Source organism: Pezoporus flaviventris, unplaced genomic scaffold, assembly GCF_033815535.1.
Source record: "Pezoporus flaviventris isolate CSIRO_AGI_PZ_B2104156 unplaced genomic scaffold, CSIRO_AGI_Pfla_v1 ptg000025l, whole genome shotgun sequence".
Lineage (NCBI taxonomy): Eukaryota > Metazoa > Chordata > Aves > Psittaciformes > Psittacidae > Pezoporus > Pezoporus flaviventris.
Genome location: NW_026892573.1, coordinates 16,302,570 through 16,326,524, shown reverse-complemented (window position 1 = coordinate 16,326,524; position 23,955 = coordinate 16,302,570). Strand labels below are relative to the sequence as shown.

Genomic DNA, 23,955 nt, shown 5'->3' with positions numbered 1-23,955 from the left:
CAGGAATCTGAGCCCACCAGAAGTGGGTGTTCTCTCCCTGGCTCTAAAGCTATGAGGTCTGGAGCTGCTCTGGAACAGACCCTACAGAGACCCCAGGATGAGCTGAGGGCAAACAGCAGCAGGAGGATTGCACAGCCCACCCCACAGGACTGATGCAATGACCCCTTCATTACTGACTTACACACTATCTTCCCCACCAGAGGACAGGGAGGCCATGTAATTTCTTAATATATCTGTGACTTAAGTGTTCTTGGTATCCAAGACCATTTAGTCCCCACACTGTCAATTTGGTCTCAAACCTTGACAAGATTATAGTAAGCACATATTAAAAGTTGAAAGGAAATCAGACTTAGATCTATATATAGCTGTTACAGGCACACCAGAAAAGAATGGATGCATGTGAAAGCACTTGGTCATCACTTTGATGGTTACTAGCCCATACAGTGACAAATTATTCTGTGTTGGTGGACTTCATGAATAGAGGTCCACCACTAAGCATTATCAGTATAAATTTTATTTAAATCCTGAATTGTTTGTTGGGCTTTTTTCAGGAATAAAACCCAATTTGTACATGAATTAATTCTGCTCTTGCCCTTGTTCTGTCTGGATTCTCAGCTATCTCTGTATGAGAACCTTTCAGACTCAGGGGTGTACATTTCAAAATCAGATCTGCAGAGAGAATGCAGTTACTTTCATGTCATAGAGGTATAGCCTCAGGTGGCACCCTCTGTGTTCACGCCTGTGGAGCCAACACTGGCCACTGACAGCCAGCACTGCACTGAAAGCATAATTCAAAGACCTGTGAAGTTTAACCAATGAAAAAAAAATGTACACACTGAAAGCAGGATTAAATCTGATTTTAATCAGTGTAACTGACACATAAACATTCACAAGTCCACAGTCCAGTATTCTGATTAGTTTCTAAACACTATAAATAACTGCACAGAGTAAACTGCAAATATTTAACTAAGTTTTGCTTTTAAATCAACTTCAGTTAACTAGCATAACTCACATTTGTAGATAGAGTTGCAATCATTTGGGCACTTTTCAAAGTGAAGAATTACAGAGATCTGGTCTTTGTTTCTTTACACATCTCAGAAATAATGACTACCCTTTATTAAGGTACTAGCAGAGTTATCTCTCCTAAACACTAGGCCAACTGTAAAAAGAAAAATTATATGCTTCTGGCTTAAGGCAAAACAAAGAAGAAACCAAACTCACAGAAATCTCACAGCAGAAGCTTGTAGCATACTAAACGTAGCCAAACGCTCACTCTAAAAAAAAAAACAACTTGGCTGGATGCTAATGCTACTGTTCACAACTGAGAACTGCTGCTGAAGGACTGAAAAAACCTAAATAACCAGTTTAGATAGAGCCCTAATTTCCTTTACTTCCTTTGAAGAAAAATAACGCAGTTTGTTGATGGGAGCTCCAATCAACATTCTCATAAATAAGCTGGTTTGATTTTTTCATTCTGGTTAGAGAGTTTATTTCCTGGATTTTGGTGACACTCAAGTAGCCTGAATCTGTCAGTCCTGCTACACTTTAATAATCCAAAGGTATGCAATACTTCCTCCACAGCAAGTTCTCCTTAAATGATTCCATTAATTTAAGAACTCAATTTTAAGCCACATTAGGGAATTCTGACAATTCAATCATTTTCAAAAGCTGCAGTTTTAACGCTATTTTCCTACAGATTTAGACATTTAGCTTTAAGCAGGCAGCACAGAATACATTCAACAAAACGAACGTGGACATCAGTATAAACATGAATTACTTCTCATTAATTTGCATATAGTTAATAAAGTGTCTATATTAAACAACTGATAAAATTATAAGAATCAAAATATGTTCTGCAAACTCTAGATAGCCAGTAGAGACTAGACTGCAAAGAACATACCTGGAGTTGCATATCAGCTGCAGCACACACCTTTTTGGACTCACACAGTCTTGACACCATATTTTTTGGCAGTGGCTTGAATTAAAAAAAAAAAAGAACCTATTTAGAATTGTGCTGTTGATGATAAAAACATATTTGAAGTGCTTTGCATTGAGGAAGAAAATCTCCCATTCATGCTCACAAAGCATGAAATGGACAATTAAGATACTGGCAATAATTTACATAGCAACCGAGAAATCATTATGCGTCTCACTGTTTTTCTGTAAATTGATCCTATGTTTCCTTATATGCCTGTTAAAAATATTATGACTGTCTTTAGAGATAACTAACAGAGGGGCAGCTACAGCCCTTCCAGGTCATCCTCACTAATCTTCAAAGCAGGTAATAGCTTCTCCTGTTGGTCTTTGAGCATAGTTCCCTTAGACTTACAGGGAGCCCATGTTACTTCCATTGAGCTGGTAGGGTTTTCCTAACTTCAACTGGGATAGCATCAGGGCTTCTACCCTAACCCACATTAAAATGTTTTGTTATACTGAACAGTAAGTATCTACCCTTTGAAATTTTTAACAAAGTTAAATTTATTCCATATCTATGGCAATAAAATTACTCATGCCACCACAGACTGAAATTCAGAGACATTTTTCAAGTCATTAAAGTAAACCGTTTTTGACATTCTGTCCAGACATCTATGAGTACTTCCAAAGATTTTTTTCATGCCACATTTTTAAGAGTATCTGTATATAAATGTTTGACACTTTTTCCTTAGTTCTTCCAATGCTTCCTGAAGCTTTTCAATAGATGTTTTTCCTAGTAAGCATATTCTTTTTTCTTTAGTAGCAGTTTTATTAAACAAGCATATTAAATATGGTTAACATAACTGGGTTCTTGCTAAAATATTAAGAAAGTTACTACGTTACAAAATGTAATACATATGTTTGGTATTACACTGAGCTCTAAAAGCACACCTAAACTTTTACAGTGTGTTGAAGTGTTTAAGAAATAATATATATATCCTGATGGCTGTGCTGTATGGTTAGATTCTGTGCAAATGATATGACTTCAAGACAACCAAAGTTAATGTTCACAGAACAAAAACCCAACTGCAGAAAAGTTACTCATAAGTGAGGAAAATGTTATCAATTAACACTGTGGAATCTGGAAGGTAAAGCAGGTTAGACAAACTCTCATGTTGCACAGCTGTTTTATGCAGCAGCTTGCCAAAGCTTGTAACCTCTTCTCCAAGACAAATGTTAGCTGGGTCAAGAACGGGACAGAACAACACCCACTATTTTGCCTGTCATAAATGTGCACAGCTGTTCAATTTCAGCACAGACAAATACACCAATGAAGTCTGTCCTACAGTATATCCTTCTTAGGACAGTATTTACCCTTCCTAAATATAGAAGTTCTGTTTCAAATTAGATGATGATTTTGGATAACTAGTGTAACAGTAAATGAGCAGTTATCCATCATAATAAAGATGTTAGTAGCTGACTACCTTGAGGCTCCATGCTAGATTTAGTATTGTTCACAGTACTGCTTCATTATGTAGAACTTGTTAACACAAGAAGCAAAGTAGGAAAAAAATTACAAATGGTAGAAAGTATTTTGGTTGGACAATTTTTATCCTGGCTTTATGAACATCTCTTGTCTCATCCCCTTACATAAAATAAGGCATGGATTTTGGTGACTTTTCATCCTGGAAATAAAGCACACGTGGGTTGGCAATAACACAATTTCAGCTGTCATGCAAGAAAACCAATAGAATTTTGAATAAATTTTGTTATTAAGCACCAAACCTATCAGCAAGTTTTAGCAGGTTTTTGGAGGCTTTCATTTCATAGTGAGGTAGTGCACTATGGAATCAAATAAAACTGATTTCTTCTCTGGGCACCCATATTTTGGATACAGTGAAGTGTGAGAAAACTGGATGGGAATTCTTAAATTGTAATTTGCCAGTGTTACAAAAGCTGAACATACAAAAGCTTGACAAATATGTATTATTTCACACAGTTATAATTGAAGAGTGTTAAAGCCAAGACCACTCCTTCCAGTAAGGTCAAACCACCTCTTTCAACATAATGGATTCTCATTTTTGGTTTTCGGCTATATTAAATGATGGTATAAGAGGATGTTAAGAGCATAGACTTTCAGCTAGTACACAAAATAAATAGAACAAAAGGCACTAGACTTTTCTAAGTGGCATTTTAGTAAACCACAGTCCCACAGATCCTCAAATGAATTGGGAAATCCAAGTTAGCAGTTCCCTGAGACACAGAGCAGCAAGATTCGGCGATGCGGACAGTCTTTATATGCTCCCTAAGAGAGCTGGTCACATCCAGCCCTGCTCAAGAAACAAGTGAAGCAGGCCTGATTCTCAGTTCATAGCTAAGCAGTTCTAACAGATTCACCCAAGACAGTCTTGCCTTCTTTTGACTGCACTACAAGTATCCGATCTCAAGCCAGAGAAGAATGGTGAAAGCGCACTCTCTGCATTCACCTGTTTCTTCCCTATATTCTTCTACAAACATCTATCCTATTCTGAATCACATTCTTGAGAGGAGGTACAAAATGATCATTAATAATGCACTAAAATATCTCTGCACAGTAGATGGCTTAGCACCACCGTCTAGAGACAAAGTAAGATGTATGTAATAGAATCATAGAATAGTTAGGGTTGGAAAGGACCATAAGATCATCGAGTTCCAACCCCCCCTGCCATGGGCAGGGACACCACAAGCTAAACCATATCTCCCAAGACTCTGCCCAACCTGGCCTTGAACACCACCAGGGATGAAGCATTCACAGCTTCTTTGGGCAACCCATTCCAGGGCCTCACCACCCTCACAGTAAAGAACTTCCTCCATATATCCAATCTAAACTTCCCCTGTTTAAGTTTTAACCCATTACCCCTTGTCCTGTCACTACAGTCCCTAATGAAGAGTCCCTCCCCAGCATCCCTATAGGCCCCCTTCGGATACTGGAAGGCTGCTATGAGGTCTCCACGCAGCCTTGCCTTCTCCCGGCTGAACAGCCTCAACTTTCTCAGCCTGTCTTCATACGGGAGGTGCTCCAGTCCCCGATCATCCTCGTGACCCTCCTCTGGACTTGTTCCAACAATTCCATGTCCTTCTTTATGTTGAGGACACCAGAACTGCACACAATACTCCAGGTGAGGTCTCACAAGAGCAGAGTAGAGGGGCAGGATCACCTCCTTCGACCTGCTGGTCACGCTCCTTCTGATGTAGCCCAGTATACGGTTGGCTTTCTGGGCTGTGAGCACACACTGAAGTCAACTCATGTTCATTTTCTCATCAACCAACACCCCAAGTCCTTCTCCACAGGGCTGCTCTGAATCTCTTCTCTGCCCAACCTGTAGCTGTGCCTGGGATTGCTCCAACCCAGGTGTAGGACCTTGCACTTGGCATGGTTAAACTTCATGAGGTTGGCATCAGCCCACCTCACAAGCATGTCGAGGTCCCTCTGGATGGCATTCCTTCCCTCCAGTTTATCAACTAAACCACACAGCTTGGTGTCATCGGCAAACTTGCTGAGAGCACACTCAATCCCACTGTCCATGTCACCAAAGATGTTGAACAAGACCGGTCCCAACACCGATCCCCGAGGGACACCTCTCACTACTGGTCTCCAGCTGGACATTGAGCCACTGACCACAACTCTTTGTATGTGGCCATCCAGCCAGTTCTTTATCCACCGAGTGGTCCATCCATCAAATTGATGTCGCTCCAATTTAGAGACAAGGATGTCGTGTGGGACAGTGTCGAACGCTTTGCACAAGTCCAGGTAGATGACATCAACTGCTCTACCCCTGTCCATCAGTTCTGTGCCCCATCATAGAAGGCCACCAAATTGGTCAGGCAGGACTTCCCCATAGTGAAACCATGCTGGCTGTCACCAAGCACCTTGTTGTTTTTCATGTGCCTTAGCATGCCTTCCAGGAGAATCTGCTCCAAGATTTTTCCAGGCACAGAGGTGAGACTGACTGGTCTGTAGTTTCCTGGGTCATCCGTTTTCCCCTTCTTCAAAATGGGGGTTATATCACCCTTTTTTCCAGTTGTCATGAACTTCACCTGACTGCCATGACTTTAATACCAACAGTCTCCAAGAAAATATTTTTTGCTTTTTTGCAGCCATATAAATATCAATGTAGATTTACTCTGCTTTAAAGAGCAAGCTCTACTCTTTGAGCAGGCTAAGATCAACAGGAAATTACAAATAATTCTTATGACAAACCCTATTGACAGGAGAGACATAAATGTGCCTTTGTTCAAATCTATGAGCGCTACTGATCTGGCTCGAACATTGTGTTGTTATCATTCACAAGCCAAACAGAATTTGTCACCAGAAAAACACTGACAAAATTAGATTAAGTTGAAAGAATGATAAAAAAAGACATGACTTATTTTTCCCAAAGCACCTCTGGGATTTTAAATTTTAAGATTTCATGGAACTAAAATTAGATTCCAGAGGGTTTTCCGAAGATCACCACTCCTCCCCAGTGTTTGTTTCTGTGAGTATCAGGCATACAGATACGCTGAGGTCTTGCATGTACTGAGGAAGAGGTGCTGTTTCAGGAAATAGAAACTATTTCTCCTTGCTGCCTTAGAATCTCATACAGCCCCTTAATAAGCAGCCAAGTAAAGGAAAAAAAAAAAAGCATCAGCATGGTTATTTTACTCATCCTGAAAGATGAGCTCTCCGATAAAACCAGAATCAAACTGTCATCCTCCTCCAAGAAAGACTTCGCAGAGCTTTGGCTGAAACTATGCTAACTGAATAACCATACCATTTTAAAAACTTAAACCCTACATACTATACTTTGGGTTCCACTTTTCCATCCTTTTATATTAAGTAACTTTAAGATCTTGGCATAAATTTTTCAGCATATTTGCCATGGTGGCTAAAAGAACAGAACTCCCCATGTCCCAAAGTACACTTAACTCCTTACTGCTGTGTAGTAACCACAACACATCACAACTGTTTACTATCTGAGAGCTTATTCTTGCAATCATGCTAATACAATACTGCCTTTGTAATTCCATCTCTGTGAAAAATTAAGTCAGTTCAAATTTGAACAGCTGAAATACTGGCCTTTGTCAAAGAGAGCCTCCAAAGACACATAAGCTTCAAATGATTTAGCTCAACAGACCTACCACATATCTGTGCACTTAACAAAATCAAACAAACACAGTGAAGCAGAAAGGTACACATACACCAGATTGTCTGCTTAAGCACTGCTACAACCTCATTTTGGTATGGCTCATCTTCATGAGTTTACCTGAGTGGTTCAACTTCTTAATTAACACAGTCCTCTCTATTCCTTCCCCTCCTCCCCAAAAGGATTTTCTGGCTTGAGTTCTCTCTAAGATGAAAGGAAACCCAGGCTTGCTACTTTCTTGGAACAACTACTTTTGTGCTGGCGAGCTTTTTGAACTAAATTCACAACAGTTGGTCCTTTTGCCAGAAAAGCTTGCAAGCTTTTTCACTCCTCAGTACTCAACAGCACAACCATCCAAAATGCACAGAAAGCAGAAACATGCTTTCTATAAACTTTAAGGTATTTTGCACCAGATCCTTATGATCCATATCTATATGCATATGGCATTTTCAGCTTTGAAGCCTTGCTCACCAAATCTTCTGTTTGCAATGCTACTAAAACCCAGTTTCTAACAGTTCCTGTGTTTTAATAATGAAAACAATACCTCTTTCCCCTCCACTTCCCATAACCATAAGCACTGATCCTAAGTGAGGATCCTGAGGGTCCTTCTATAATTGGATTTTATGGCAAGAGCAATCACAAACTGAGACTATGCTACCAAGTTTTTCTGATGTAATTATGCTCAGTGGGAGTGTTAAAAAATGACACCATCTAAAATCTACTTGCAAAAACTGTCACATAGATGCAGCAATGCCAAAAGAAGGATGCTGCTTCAAATTATCTGCACTGCCTCCTTAACAAGCTAAGTCAGTAAAAACCCCTCCTTTTGTCAACATCCAGCAGAGCTATGATTGTGTAGCTGTTGCAGGAAAGATCCTTCTCACCCAGAAGAGCTCAGCCTCTTTACTCCTAAGAAGAAACTTTATGGAAGTTCTCATATGGAAAAATATTTGGATGAAATGGTTTTACAAAGTTCACATTTTAACCGTTTCACCCACCTTCCTTACTTCCCCTTGAAAAGAGAGTAAAGTGGACTCACTTTTCTTTCAGATAACTAAAAAAATAGACAAGATAATGTTGATTCAAATTTCTATTTGCACACCAAAAAAATTAGTCCGGGAACAAGCACAGAAAAGATAAACCCCAAAAGGATTTTTGTGAAGTTGTAAATGTAAGAGATGGGGGATTTTCTATTCAAAGTACTTTGCAACATATATACAACAGATAAAAGTAATTGCTCTAACAAACACTAAATTTCAAGAACAAAAAAGATTACTTCAATCTATTCGTATTTAAATAACAAACACAGAAAGCTGATATCAGATACTTACAACTAGCTTAGACAAACCAATATAAGCAAAAGCAGACTTATACATGCTGTATAATGGCTTAAAAATAAATTCTAAATTTTTTAAAAAGCAATTAGAAGGAAACCGTCTAAAGCCCTCAAAAGCCACAGACCCTTTTCAGGCTCTTCTTCTCATCTTCCAGCATAATCTACTCTTCAAGAACCCTTCAAGACTGAATTTCCACATTAAACCTATCTCAATTACTCTCTGAAAGGGCAAATTTCACCACCAATAAACAGAAGAAGTTTATGGAAATGCCAAATGGAACACAGAGTCTGCTTCTTAGCTTTTGCAACTAAACATGGTTAAGTCATTTTGAAAATACAGTGCCATAAATATGTTTCACAAATCTCTTCAAATGTTTTAATAAAGCTCATTCTCTAAACTCCTGTGCAATCAGATTAACTCCACAATGTTTAAACACTAACATGAACTTTACAGGGAACACTAGAAAGCAGTATTTCAGTATGTGGACTCAAACATAAATGAGGAACACTCCTAAACCCAGTACTTTCAACTCCTAGGAGGAGACTTTCTTTGTGCAACCATTTCTGCAGAAATTATTGTCATGTAAAAAAACAAAAAACAAACCAGCCAAACCAACAAAGCTGACTTCCAGAGTAAATTTCTCAGACAATATCTATTAAAATAAAAGTTAAACAAGGTATTTTTTAAGTGTTCAATGGAAGCAAACGTAATTCCACTTCTGTAATACTGAAATATACTGAGCGCTTAGTATTGGATAAAATGCTTCAATGAAGTATAACACTACACGACTTAAGAGGCTTTCTAGATTTTGCATTGATAGGTAGTCTAGTCTTCAGCCATTATATTTAAGGACGCTGAAACTTGACTCAGTCAAAAGCACTTGGAAAAACATCTTTGGTTATTATTTACTGGTTTGTATTTTTTAAATGGTTGTACAAATATGAATCATGTATTGCTGACATGTGTTAAAACGACCACTGAAAGCCACCTTGTTCAAAAGTGCATTGTTTTTCCCACAGAAAGTAGATCCTTACAGTAGAACGGCACAGAATAGCTTTATGTAAAAAAGGAATCAGAATTTTAATGCAGAGATTCATGACTACCAGAATCTAACTAATCTTAATCTCATCCTAAATAAAGCAGTACATTTTCATGAGAAAATACTTCACTCACTACCCTACACTGTCCTAAAAACGTGAGGTTTTAAACACTGCAGAGGATTTTAATTTATTTCCATGATTTTGTACCCAAGCTTTATTTACAGACAGACTTCATACAGTTCAATGATGAATCACTGTTTTTGTCAAAACTTACCTGTAATTAAAACACTCTGCATAACTTGATTCACACAGAAGTTTACCTGCTACACTAAGTTTGTGTAGTATGGGAACTACACAACAACCTTTGTAGGAAAAAAAGGCTAAAAATTTTAAAAATGTAATTGGAACCCTGGATATAAGGATCTTCTATTCTTTTACGTATTAGGTTTATCTCTTCTGCAGTAAGAAAAACAACTTTTTTTCTGAATGACTGAAGTTATAGTATTAAGTTTCATTGTTTATTTCTCCTTTAAACATTATTAATAAATAACACATGAAAATATGGTTCTTTCCCCGAATATTGAAAATTCCTATTTTCAATATTTTACATATTAATTTTCCTTACCTGTCCTGTTTTATAATGCCTTGCAAATTGGTTAACCACTCGATAGTCATTTGCAAAGTACTCCATTAGAATTGAGGGAACTTCAGCAAAATCAGTAGCACATCTGGTTCCTAGAGGTAGAATAATTGTACACATTAGCATTTGCTATTTTCATTAACACAAATAGTTAACTCTTGCTAAAAGTTTTTGCAACTTTCAGCTTGGACTTTTGGTGAACTTTAATGTTCTTTCATTTATTAAGTCAATATTTTATTTCTATAGCAATTGTACATATTGCCAGAAAAACTTCATTATAATCCTACACATTTTAATATAAATCACAAAGTAAAACAAAATATTTGAACAGCTGGGTGAGGCACTTTATAAAGCTCTGGATCACACCCTTTTTAAACTAAACCAGACTGTAGCCAAACTGGCCCTACATGAAACACCAAATATATTTAAGTGTCTTAAACCTAAATCAAACTACAGTGTAAATAAAATTCTGCCTTAATCCCATTCACAGTTACAATTTTCAGCTTCCATCTGTTTGCTGAGCTTACTTATGCTTTATGTTAACCTTACTATATAATACCAAGTCATTCATCCAAGGAACACTCTTGCAGATTGAAGATGTTCTAACTGCAATAATAGTATCTTAACAGTTAGTCGTTTCAAAAAGCACTTTCCCAAAACCCCTGGAAGTTACTAAGAAGCAGCACATCACCACATCAAAGCTGCATGTCAATTTCTGTATTAAAGTTAGGGATGTATAAAGCTGTTGCTTTAATAACACTGAGCATGGATCACCTCTGTCCCTGTCTGCTAGAGACAATGTCAACATTCAAAACTAGTTTTAAATGTAAGTATGTTTTTTGTTTCAATATTCTTTAAGACTCCTTTTTTTAATCCCTCCTTTGAGCTTTACAGATCTTTCTCTAATTTCTAATCTGAATTTGTAACCTGTTTATACTCTGTTTTCAGACCAACACCGCTCTTCAAGGCCCCACCAGCAGCAGACTGGGTACTTGAATATTTGGAAATGTTAATCAGAGAAGAGAGGCAGGGAAGAGTAGAAAAGACTTGAAACACTCAGTGCACTTCAACTAGAATATCAGATTTTTTGTTCTTATGAGAACAGATGGTCCCTAACAGACATCCCTGGGGCAAGACATTTGACTGTCACACATTCCAAATCCTGAAAACAAAAAAAGTTTTCTGCAGAAACAATTCAACTGACCTCCAGTGCTGCTTTTGCAATGCTAGATCTGGAGTGAAATCCCCTGGGACTCAGGACTGCCTGGAGCTAAGGCAACACTGAAACCATATCCAGGGACTCATGGAAAGTCTGAGCCTGAAAATCAGCCATTTCCTGCCCCTTCAAGACTTTGACATGCAGACCTATAAGATTCATCGCAAGAGAACTCTACCAAACATACAAGTACGCCCGGCGGTCAATATAAGCAAAGCCGTATCAGTGAAAGGGGTGGAGGAGAGCACTTAACAGCCTCAAGTATACAGAGCTTATACTGAAAAAGCATATACAGCGTTAATTTGTTTTAACAATGTCCAGTAGTGACAAACTTAAAACCAGCTCAGTCTATTTTAATTTTAACGGGAAGCCTTGAGAAAGAATATCTTGACACTGGGCGAGACATATCTTTTGATAACACATAACTCTACCATAGATTCCCCTTTCTATCAAAAGCATAATATAAAAATGGTAAAACATAAAAAAAAAATCCTTCAGACAGAGAAGCTACAATTTAATCTATTTGGTTGTGGGGTTTTTTTAATAAGTAAGTATCTACTGCAAATGGGATTTGTGGATACGTGAATGCCCCCTACCTGGAAACGTTCAAGACCAGTCTGGGTGTGGCTTTCAGCATCCTGGTCTAGTGGAAGGTGTTCCTGCCCATGGCAGGGGGGTTGGAACTGGATGCTCTTTAAGGTCCCTCCTAACCCAAAGCAGTCTACGATTCTATGATTTCCAGCACACTATTAAAGATGATGATATAGGAAGCTGTCTGCAGGTAAGAAAAGTGGCATGCCAAGCAGCTTTAGCCAAACACATCTTTGACCCATTTGCCACAGCAGCCTGCAAGCTGTCAGCCAGTACACTCACTGCCACTGCTTGAGAAGAAGGACTAAATGAAAAAAGACAACATTCCCTTCTTGTGCATCCACTAAGCTGTGATTGCATATTCATTCCTGTTCATTTACATAAGATAAATGGCCTCCAGTTAATCATGCCTGTGATTACAACATGATTTTATCAACTTTACTTTAATCAGAATTAGCTAGAAAAAGCCTGGCTTTACAGATTCTCCATATTGTCAGTTGTCCTGGGTTCAGCAGTAGCAGTCATTTTTCCCCTCCTTGGTAGCTGGTGCAGTGCTGTGTTTTGACTTTCAGCTTGGGAACAGAGCTGATAGCGATGTTTTGGTTTGGCCAAGGACTTTGTGAGCCTCATGCTCTGCCAGGGGGGAGGGGAAGCCAGGAGGAAGCAGAGACAGGACACCTGACCCAAACTGACCAAAGAGGTATTCCATACCACAGCACGTCATGCCCAGGATGTAACTGGGAGTTAGCCGGAAGGGCTGGGAGACTGCAGGGTTGGAGGAGTGTCGTGGTTTAAACCCAGTCAGGTAATTCGTTCGCTCACTTCCCCCCCCCCCCTTTCTTGCCCTCCCCCTGCTCTCGGAGGGACGGAGAGGAGAATCAAAAGAATGCAACTCCCACGGGTTGAGATAAGAACAGTTTAGTAACTAAGGTATAACACAAATCACTACTGCTACCACCAATGATAATAATGATAAAGGAAATAACAAGGGAACAGAATACAACACCTCACCACCCGCTGACCGATAACTCGCCCCCCAAGCCCGACCAAGCTCCGACCGATACCTCCTCCAACCCTGCAGTCTCCCAGCCCTTCCGGCTAACTCCCAGTTACATCCTGGGCATGACGTGCTGTGGTATGGAATACCTCTTTGGTCAGTTTGGGTCAGGTGTCCTGTCTCTGCTTCCTCCCAGCTTCCCCTCCTCCCTGGCAGAGCATGAGGCTCACAAAGTCCTTGGCCAAACCAAAACATCTCTATCAGCTCTGTTCCCGAGCCGAAAGTCAAAACACTGCACTGCACCAGCTACCAAGGAGGAGAAACATGACTGCTACTGCTGAACCCAGGACATTATCCACCCCTTATTCCATACCATTCACGTCATGCTCAGATCCCACATTTTCAATATACCATCACTCTTATCTCGGTGCACTCTTATCTTAGTGCATGGACCAGTCCCTATAAGGCTGCTGCGTCCATCTGGTCCATGTCAGGCTCCATCTCTTGTAACAGTCTTCCAGAGCAGGAGAGACTGTGTGCAGTGTTCACACTCGTGAATAACCTGGGCAATAGTGTCCATTGTTAAGTCCACCCCTCGATCATGAGTCCATCTCTGTGTTGCATCTCTGCTCTGATGGCCTGAAGTGCCATGGGCCCACCAGGCTTAAAATAATTCACTGTCCCCTTAAGCAGTTTCTGCAGCTTGTTGCTGGGGACTCCATACAGCTGCCTTCCATCTCCGACGCTTCCAAAGCACTGGAGGGGCCCAGTGGACTAGATACTTGCCCATACTGTCCCACACACCCTGCCACTCATGACTCTCCAGCCTTGGGGAAAATCTCTTGGTCCCCCTATATTGTTGTCTAACCCCAGACAAGACCCAAACCTGACTCTGCTTAACTTTTGAGATCAGACAAAATGGTTGTGGGTAGAACACAGCCTGTGTGTGTGCCAACATGCTGATCCCCATCACAATCAGCAGGCAGGTCCCAGGGATACCCAAAGGCCATTCAAAACCTTCAGAACTCTCAAACGATGCTGCTGTGCTTGTCACTGGGGCTGATGTAGCTGCTGTGCTTGCCGGCTCTCCCACCACCGGCTTCTCTTTTCCTGAGTCCAGCTCTTCCTCCTCTGCCTTGCTGGGAAATGCTGCGTGGTCTCCTGCATCCTCCTGGGGCTCGGCGGGCGGCTTCCGGGGAATGCTCTCGGCCGTCGCGGAGCTGGGCTCCTCCGCGGGGCTGGGCTCCTCCGCGGGGCTCGGCTCCTCCGCCGCCTTATCCCGCTGCTCGGCAGCCGCTTCCTTCCGCTCCTCGACCGCCCCGGCCTCCTCCACCCGCAGCCGTCCCCTCGCGGCCTCCGGCCCCGCTCCCGCCGCCGCTTGGTCCCCGGGGCCGCTCTCCCGGGCCGCTTCAGCAGCCGCCGGCTCCCGGGACCGCTCCCCCTCAGTTCCCCGCAGCCTCACGAAGACGGAGGCGAGGGCGAGGGCCAGGACGGTGAAGAGCAGCCGGACGGCCAGGTACAAGTCCACGGCCACGTCCGTCCCGCCCTGCTGCTGGAGCCCGCCCGTATTACAAGCCATTGCCATAAAGCACAGTGAGACAAGAACCTTAGCCCAGGCCCCACACTTGATAAACACTATCACAGCAAATACCGGCTCTACGTAAGTTACAACGGTCTGAAGCTGTGAGATCAAGAAGAACAACTCTGATACCCAATAAATCAGCATTGTGACGAATGACTATTAATCCAGTCAAATCTGTCGTTATCTCAACCCTTCGTGCCCCACGTTGGGCGCCAAAAAGAACTGTCGTGGTTTAAACCCAGTCAGGTAATTCGTTCGCTCACTTCCCCCCCCCCCCTTTCTTGCCCTCCCCCTGCTCTCGGAGGGACGGAGAGGAGAATCAAAAGAATGCAACTCCCACGGGTTGAGATAAGAACAGTTTAGTAACTAAGGTATAACACAAATCACTACTGCTACCACCAATGATAATAATGATAAAGGAAATAACAAGGGAACAGAATACAACACCTCACCACCCGCTGACCGATAACTCGCCCCCCAAGCCCGACCAAGCTCCGACCGATACCTCCTCCAACCCTGCAGTCTCCCAGCCCTTCCGGCTAACTCCCAGTTACATCCTGGGCATGACGTGCTGTGGTATGGAATACCTCTTTGGTCAGTTTGGGTCAGGTGTCCTGTCTCTGCTTCCTCCCAGCTTCCCCTCCTCCCTGGCAGAGCATGAGGCTCACAAAGTCCTTGGCCAAACCAAAACATCTCTATCAGCTCTGTTCCCGAGCCGAAAGTCAAAACACTGCACTGCACCAGCTACCAAGGAGGAGAAACATGACTGCTACTGCTGAACCCAGGACAAGGAGGTATCGGTCGGTGCTTGGTCGGGCTGAGGGGGGCGAGTTATCGGTCGGCTGGTGCTGAAGTGTTGTATTCTCTTCCCTTGTTATTTCCTTTATCATTATTATCATTGGTGGTAGCAGTAGCGATCTGTGTTATACCTTAGTTACTAAACTGTTCTTATCTCAACCCGTGGGAGTTGCATTCTTTTCGATTCTCCTCTCCATCCCTCCGAGAGCGGGGGGAGGGCAAGAAAGGGGGGGGGAAGTGAGTGAATGAATTACCTGACTGGGTTTAAACCACGACATCAGTATATGCTCTTTACAAAAAAATTATTTGCTGATTTTCTTAATTCAATTTCCTAAGTCATTTCCAACCCACGATTCATCGTGCTTTTACACTAGGTGAAAGTTTAGCTGAATTTATTTTAAATACTTCAATTATTCCATTATTACAACTCCACATAAAGCAAGCTTGCAATAGCAGATAGACCACTAGAACAAAGATCAGCAGTAGAGAAAAGAAAGATACAATTGTCTAATTCATATTAGGAGATGAAGAATATTGGAGTTTAGATAAAATCTGGGGATCTGATATTGTACTTTCAGGTCATCAAAGAAGTGTAAGTATCAACATGACTCAATCATTTGTTGTTCACTTTTCTTGTTTCATTTTTTTTCCCCCCTTTTTTAGTTTACACCTTTCTTCTAGAAATTATACATTTAACTGAAACAAAAGAAAAACAAGAAAACACTATTCTAACTCTCTTACCAGTAACATGTTGGTACCGAGTTCTTCCCAGCATAGAATGCATAGCATGTCCCATTTCATGGAAGAGATTCTCCATCATGCCAGGACTTAGTAGCGTTGGTGCGCCTCTTGCTGAATGGGGCAGGCTAAGCATAAGAACAACTACAGGCAACTGGTACTCTCCATTTTCCTTTAACCTGCCTCCACGGACTGTAAAGTGACAATCCTTTTCAAGATGAAAGCAAACGGCAGCCAATGTCATTACATCAATGATATTAAAGCAGTAATGAAATTATTAAACTATTAAATTAAACCTAAAAACATTGAGTTACACAAGCAATATTCAATGATCATTCACTAAGGGGAAATCCTGCCTGACCAATTTGGTGGCCTTCTATGATGGGGCACAGAACTGACAGCCAGGGGTAGAGCAGCTGATGTCATCTACCTGGACTTGTGCAAAGCATTCGACACTGTCCCACATGACATCCTTGCCTCTAAATTGGAGGGACATCAATTTGATGGATGGACCACTGGGTGGATAAAGAACTGGCTGGATGACCACATGCAAAGAGTTGTGGTCAATGGCTCAATGTCCGGATGGAGACCGGTAACTAGCGGTGTCCCTCAGGGATCAGTGTTGGGACCGGTCTTGTTCAACATCTTCCTTGCTGACATGGGCAGTGGGATTGAGTGCGCCCTCAGCAAGTTTGCCGATGACACCAAGCTGTGTGGTTCGGTTGATACCCTGGAGGGAAGGAATGCCATCCAGAGGGACCTTGACACGCTTGTGAGGTGGGCTGATGCCAACCTCATGAAGTTTAACCATGCCAGGTGCAAGGTCCTACACCGGGGTCAGAGCAATCCCAGGCACAGCTACAGGTTGGGCAGAGAAGAGATTCAGAGCAGCCCTGTGGAGAAGGATTTGGGGGTGTTGGTTGATGAGAAAATGAACATGAGCCGGCTTCAGTGCGTGCTTGTAGCCCAGAAAGCCAACTGTATCCTGGGCTGCGTCAAAAGGCGCGTGACCAGCAGGTCGAAGGAGGTGATCCTGCCCCTCTACTCTGCTCCTGTGAGACCTCACCTGGAGTACTGTGTGCAGTTTTGGTGTCCTCCACATAAAAAGGACATGGAAATGTTGGAACAAGTCCAGAGGAGGGCCACAAGAATGATCAAAGGGCTGGAGCACCTCCCGTATGAAGACAGGCTGAGAAAGTTGAGGCTGTTCAGCTGGGAGAAGAGAAGGCTGCGTGGAGATCTCATAGCAGCCTTCCAGTACCTGAAGGGGGCCTATAGGGATGCTGGGGAGGGACTCTTCATTAGGGACTGTAGTGACAGGACAAGGCGTAACGAGTTAAAACTTAAACAGGGGAAGTTTAGATTGGATATAAGGAGGAAATTCTTTCCTGTTAGGGTGGTGAGGCAGGTGGAATATGTTGCCCAGGGGGGTTGTGAATGCTCCATCCCTGGCAGTGTTCAAGACCAGGTTGGATGAAGCCTTGGGTGATATGGTTTAGTGTGAGGTGTCCCTGCCCATGGCAGGGGGGTTGGAACTAGATGATCTTAAGGTCCTTTCCAACCCTAACTATTCTATGATTCTATGAACTGTGTTGTTCAATAGCAGCATGCTGTTTCTCCATCTTTATGTGCTTCATATTCATTTGAAAACTACCTTATTCCATAAAAACTGTGTTGTATTGTTTTTAGAAAAAAAAATTTTGGTTTAGAATTATCAAAACCTCTTTTTTTTTCCTAAAAAATATGACTAGCTCAAAGAAATTTACTGATGTATCTAAACCATATTTTTTAGATTGTTCTCTCATTTTTCAGCAGTAGCTTCTTTACAAAAATATACTGCACAGCACTCCTAGTATATTGTGAAATATTAGTAAAACAGAGTAATATATTAAACTAATAAAAATTTAAGGTTTGTCTACTTATCACCTCAGTAAAAGTGTTAATTTGCAAATGTTTATACAGAGTGAAATGTCTGTATACTGGCACTAGACAGCATGAGTGAGTGAGCCACAAGATTTGGAGCCATTTACAGTTTTACATTAAGTTTTGAATAAAAATTAGTTGTCATTATGAGCTTTCACCTTTACAGAGTACTAAAAATTCAGACTGTTTTTACTTGCAAGTAGTTGACCAGAAAATACATGTTTAGAATCTGTGATTTCTCTAAACAGATTTCTATGACATTTCACAGCATTCTGTAGAACAAAGACTCTGAGTTCACTCTATCAGGTGAGGTTTCTTTAAAACGGAAGGTTACTCACAAAAAATTTTACCTAAAACTATATTTTAAGTTAGAGGGTTTCATTGTTTAAATTTGATTTCTTTTAAATCAAGGTACCTTCTACTAAACTTAAATTATAAATGGGCCTAATACTACAGTCATTACTCAAATAACACCCACTCTGGACTCAGATAGTAAATGTTACCTGATGTGGTTTATCAGGTCGCTGAAAGAAGTCACAATATATGTATCCTAGCAAACCTTCTGTTTCATGAACAACAGCCTGAAGAAATAAAGCAGCATTTCCACAGTGAACACACCGATATGATGTGTAAATTGAAAACACAGTATTCTAATCCAAAGCTATATAATGCATAAATGACAAATAAAACTAAGAATAATTAATGTGAAATCTGTTGGTAATTATAGTTGGGAAAAAAAGAAATATATATAGAAGATCCGCAACTTGTCCCTCAAACTACAGCCATTTCTGCATTTCATTCAGAACTAATTAGTCACAGATTAGTCTTAAAAGTAACATTGTCTGTAACCCCTACACGACTTTAGAGAAGCTAACATCACCAGAAGCTGATTTACCATAGAAATAAAATAGAAATTGAAAGAGTAAGGAGTGTTTATAAATTGACTGACAGGATATAAAGAAAAGCAGCTCTTGCTGGAGGTGGAAGCGCAGTGAAGAAGATCTGGAAATGAATACATGGAAGACAACTGAGGAACCTGGGAACATGATGAGTAAATTATTGCTCAAGTTTTCACTTCCACCCTCCTTTGAGAAGAGGGCAAAAAAAAAAAATAATGACAATAATGACACAAAAATAGTTCTCAAAGTGAAAATGACATACAGAAGAAAAAAAAGAAATGAGGCAGACACATGATTGCTAGAATAGGTACCTACAGCATTCTGGTTGTCTACAGTCATCTACAAATTAAAAAACTAGCAAAGCTGATTCATGACAGCTTGAATGTTAAGCAATCATCTCCAAACAGAGAAACTGTTTCTGATTCAGTAACCCTTCACACAAACACACATTATAAAGGCCATAAAACAGCAGCATACAAAAGGCACTTAAGAGAGTATAAAGCCCTTGCGGTCTAACTTGATCTGAAATTAGATAAGTAGTCTGCGCTTTTGATAGGTACTCAAGTAATTAAAAACCAAAATCTGATTCAAAGCTTAGAGGAATACACCATCTTGCCCAAACTTCCTTTGTTGGTTCAGATGCTGGGAACAAGAATACTTACCAACTTTCGAACATCTTCAGACCAAACCTCTCCTCTCTGTGTTTGTTCAGCGTAAAGGGAGATTCCTAGGAGCTGACTGAACAATGAGTTCAAACCTTCCATGCATGCCCCAAGTGAGAAAAATGGACAGTACAAGCCAGGATCAATGTTGTACCTAAGAAAATACAAGAATCCCAAATCAGTCAGTTGAGCTACATAAACTACAGCATTCACCTCAAAGTTACAGGATGTTACAAAATACACACATAAGCCTTAAGACCCTTATTGAGCATGTTTGGCTTTATTTTTCAAATCATGAAACTAAGTCAAAGATTAGTTATGGTGGTGTGCTTCACAGTAACTCATTTTTTCTTACATTCAAATTTGGATACCAAATTCATCAGATGTTGACTATGATTTCCAGAGATGTGAGGAACACGTAGCTCAAACAGAACACGACGACACCATGGGTGGCCAGGTTGCGGCTTTTGATCCACAAGAAGCCACTGGCACTTAAGTGCCATTCCCATGCCAAGGTTGTGCCACATGACTAATGAGAAAATGGAGCTGCCTTTGGCTGTGGTGTAAGCAAAATCCTCAGCTAGGGCAGGAAACCAACCAGTAATCACTGCTGACACTGCAGTCTTGTCTGTCACTGGAGCAACAGAAACACCAAGAAACAATCACATTCCACACGTGAATCACACCTCAAGCTCTGGGGACTCTCTGAAAAACGTAGAAAGTACCTTAAAGCTTTGAGCCATGTGAAGATTTAAGTATGCAGAGTGGATTTCAAGCATGATTTCCTGAGCCTGACATCAAACAGCTAAGTTTGTTCAAGACACTGTAGCACAGAAGACATACATGGTGAGGAAGACATCATGCATCTGCATGCACACACAAACTGACAATGAACAAAAAGCAATAATAAAAGTAGTTTAGTGATTTATGCAGCCTATACTTGGGCTCAAACTTCCTAGGACTCAAACCCTAAAAAGGGCATCAAGCAGACTTAGACCTTCAACAAGCTCCTTAGGACCACACAACTCCTTGGAGACAACTGCAAAATCAGAACTGGAATGTGCTTGTAGTTGTGCATGCACCCCAAATGGTAAAAATGTTCTTGCCCCCTTCATTTCACATACAAAGTCCAAGTGTTCTTTACACCATTTTCTCAGGTCTCCGAGTAAAGACTGTCCAACTCTAAAGAATCACAGTCCCTGCCTTCTATCTTCTTTCATGCTCTTGTGCTTTTGCTTCTTTATGAAACAGAAACTAGTCACTGAAATTTAAACACTCAACAGTTAGACTACAATACCTGAACAGCAAAGATGAGAACTATGCTATTTTTAAGCCTATGATCAAAAGGCTCAGAGAGACCAACTGTGAAAGAGCAAGCTAGTCCCTATCCACTTACCTACCCTTCCTAAAACCAAAGCCCGCTGGGTATACTGCACTTACCAATATGCTGTTTACAACTGCAGCTACAATTCACTATCCAGCTCCGCTGCACTGCGATGCACAGAAGGGTGGCATTACTTGTTCTTGAGCATGCTACTGTATTTTGTTCTATTTTTCTAGTGTATTTTATATTACCTTTATCACATATTCTAGCAACATTTTGCAACTACCATAGCAACATCTGTGAAAAATACAGGTATGCTAAGTTACAGGAATTAGCTTATTTTCACACTACAAATGCAATAAGCTAATGACAATGTATTCCATTTTTAATTCTACTAGAACACAGCAATAAAGCAGATACTGCCTCTATCATACTGACACAATTGCTTCAAGATGTGTAGCAACACTTAAATTCACTGCAGACTGCAATACACACATTTTCCTTCTCACTCAAAAAGTCTTCACACCAAAGGAACAAAAACAGGCATGATATAAATCACTTTACATCAAGTTAGATAAAAAGACTGGAGGCAAGAGAAGAGATGGAAGGAAGAAGAAAGGAGTAAGAGATGAGTTAGTTTCCATATAATCAGTTACAGAAATTTGGAATATGACAGACACTGCTTTACCCCTGGAACCCTCCCAGAAGTACAGAATGACAGCGTATGTGTTGAATATCCTAAGAGTTTTAAGCAAGTAACTCCTAGGAACTGCAACTCCTTCAAAAGTGGCACTTTTTGAAAAGCTATAGCAGATGAATCTCAGATGTCTCCAGACTTTTCCAGTACCAACCTGTGATCACCTTCTGCTGGTATTGCTACCATAAAATCTTAAACCCACCACTAAGTGCTTCAGCCCTGATTCTGCTCTGAAGCTTTCCCTGCATGCAGACTACAAGACCTGCTAAATGACCTTTTTATTAAAAGGAAAAATAACACCTTTTAGTCATAGCAACCTCTGTAATAGTTTAGGACTGGTTTTTGACACATCACTAAAATTTTACACCATCATCCTACATACTACCATAAATACTAGGCTGAGTTTCTCATTTCTAATTCAAACAATCGTTTCTTTAACTAAGGACTGAGCTTAAATGTCCACTATAAAAGTAGCGTCTCAGTGATGATGATGGCTTGACTTCACGAACGAAGATTTGGGAAGGGCTTTACTCACGCTTACTATAAGCGTGCTGATGACTAAAAAGGCCATGTAAAGCAGGATTTCTCCATATACACCCCTCCAAGCTGGGAGACACAATTTTCCTTGTTTTTAAAATTACAACACTTATTTCAAAACACATTAAGGATGAAATAGTAAAAAAAAAAAAAATAATCACACGGAAAAAAAAAAACAAAATTATACAGCACTTTTAGTCTCAATTGAGCATTGAGCTGAGTAGTAACCTAGAGCTAGGTCTCCTCAGAGCCAGTTCAGATGAGCAGTATTTATTAGTTCTGGCTCTGCCCTGATCCTGCTTGTCTCACACTGTTTTTTGCAGAGCCACTCAAATTTACCATACCTTGGAATGATTTCTTAATCCAGGTACAGCATGAAGCCCATGTACAACACTATCTCAGAACAAGTGGAGTAATACAGAGATGCTCAAGTGGTTTCATATGGTAGTTGCATCAGAGCTCTTTGCAGGGTTTTTTGCAACCTCATTTCAATCAGCCTTGCCAATGCTATGCTGACCATGTGCAAAGCTCATCTAGTACCTTCACATCTTCCTCCCCCTAGACATGCAGTATCATCCAGGGTTTCTTTGCCATTTGCTCCCTATCAACTAGGAGAAGAGAGCTGATTGTACGAGATATTTTGAGAAAGAATCTATATGATTCAATACTATAAACACACAATTCAGTAAATGAAAATTTAACTCCACCAACCATAGCAACCCGTCAGATTTTCACAGGTGCCAGAAACGAAAACATGCAACGCCTACTAGTGAGGAAAACAGAATATGAAAATTGTAAGAAAGTCAAAAACAGCACCCTTGAAAACACTTCATGGAATTAAGTCACATTTACACAGGAAGCAAGAAAACTAAAAAGAACTGTGGCATCAAGAGAGACCAGACAGCTCAAAATTTTCTGCAGAGCAGAATAGTTTTCTGATAGACCTTTTTTCAGATATTCCTGGAAACCATTTCCAAGCACATGAAAGACAAGAAAGTCATCAGGAATAGTCAGCATGGATTCACAAAGAACAAGTCATGCTTAACCAACTTGATAAAACCTCTATGATGGCCTGGTAGACAAGGGCAAAGCAGTGCACATCATTTACCTGTACTTCAGTAAGGCCTTCAACACCGTCTCTTGTAAGATACTCAGAGAGAAGCTGTTGATGTATGGGCTGGATGAGCAGACAGGGAGGTGAACTGAAGTCTGGCTGAATGGCCAGGCCTGGAAAGAGGTGACCAGTGCCACAGAGTATATTTGGAGGCCAGTGACTAGCAGTGTACTCCAGGGGACCAGTCCTGGGAACAAAGAGCATGGAGCAGGCTCTTGTCAGTGGTTCCCAGAGACAGGATCAGAGGCAACGGGCACAAAATGAAACACAAGAAGCTCCCTCTGAACATCAGGAAACACTTTTTCCCTGTGATGGTGACCGAGTACAGGCACAGACAGCCCAGAGAGGTTGTAGAGTCTCCATCCTTGGAGATCCTCAAAAGTCATCTGGACATGGTCCTGGGCACCCAGGTCTAGGTGGCTGTGCTTGAGCAGAGGGCTTGGACTACACATAATGAAGAGGTCCTCCCAGCCTCAACTATCCTGTGATCTGTGAGGATGTCGTACAGAGCCAAGGACTAACACCACACAGATGCAGCATGAGACAGATTCCAGTTTTATCAGAGGACAACATTTCATTCTAACTGCAAAGGATTACCACACTCAGTTGAAATACTGGACTAACATGTTTGCTGGGGGGTGGAGGGGAAGAACTCTGAAACTACTTCATGATTTATTTCTGTCAAAAACATAGATACATAGAAGCAAGGGAAAGCGGTGATATTTCTTGACGGGTAGAAGAGCTGACGTTAATGTTATTACAGAGAGAATGTAAGTGCCTA

At 41.0% G+C, this 23,955-nt stretch overlaps 1 protein-coding gene across 2 annotated transcripts in view; it reads right to left on the bottom strand.

Annotated features, from left to right (window-relative positions):
- The window catches only part of MIPEP (mitochondrial intermediate peptidase), a 76,654-nt gene that overhangs the window by 26,586 nt on the left and 26,113 nt on the right, over positions 1-23,955 (bottom strand). For both annotated transcript variants that reach the window (XM_061457664.1, XM_061457665.1), the window contains 5 exons: positions 19,503-19,656; positions 18,445-18,522; positions 16,022-16,226; positions 10,082-10,191; positions 1,901-1,975 (listed from right to left, as the gene is read on the bottom strand). In XM_061457664.1, the coding sequence (XP_061313648.1) occupies positions 1,901-1,975; positions 10,082-10,191; positions 16,022-16,226; positions 18,445-18,522; positions 19,503-19,656 (622 nt within the window). The remainder of the gene's footprint in view (positions 1-1,900; positions 1,976-10,081; positions 10,192-16,021; positions 16,227-18,444; positions 18,523-19,502; positions 19,657-23,955) is intronic.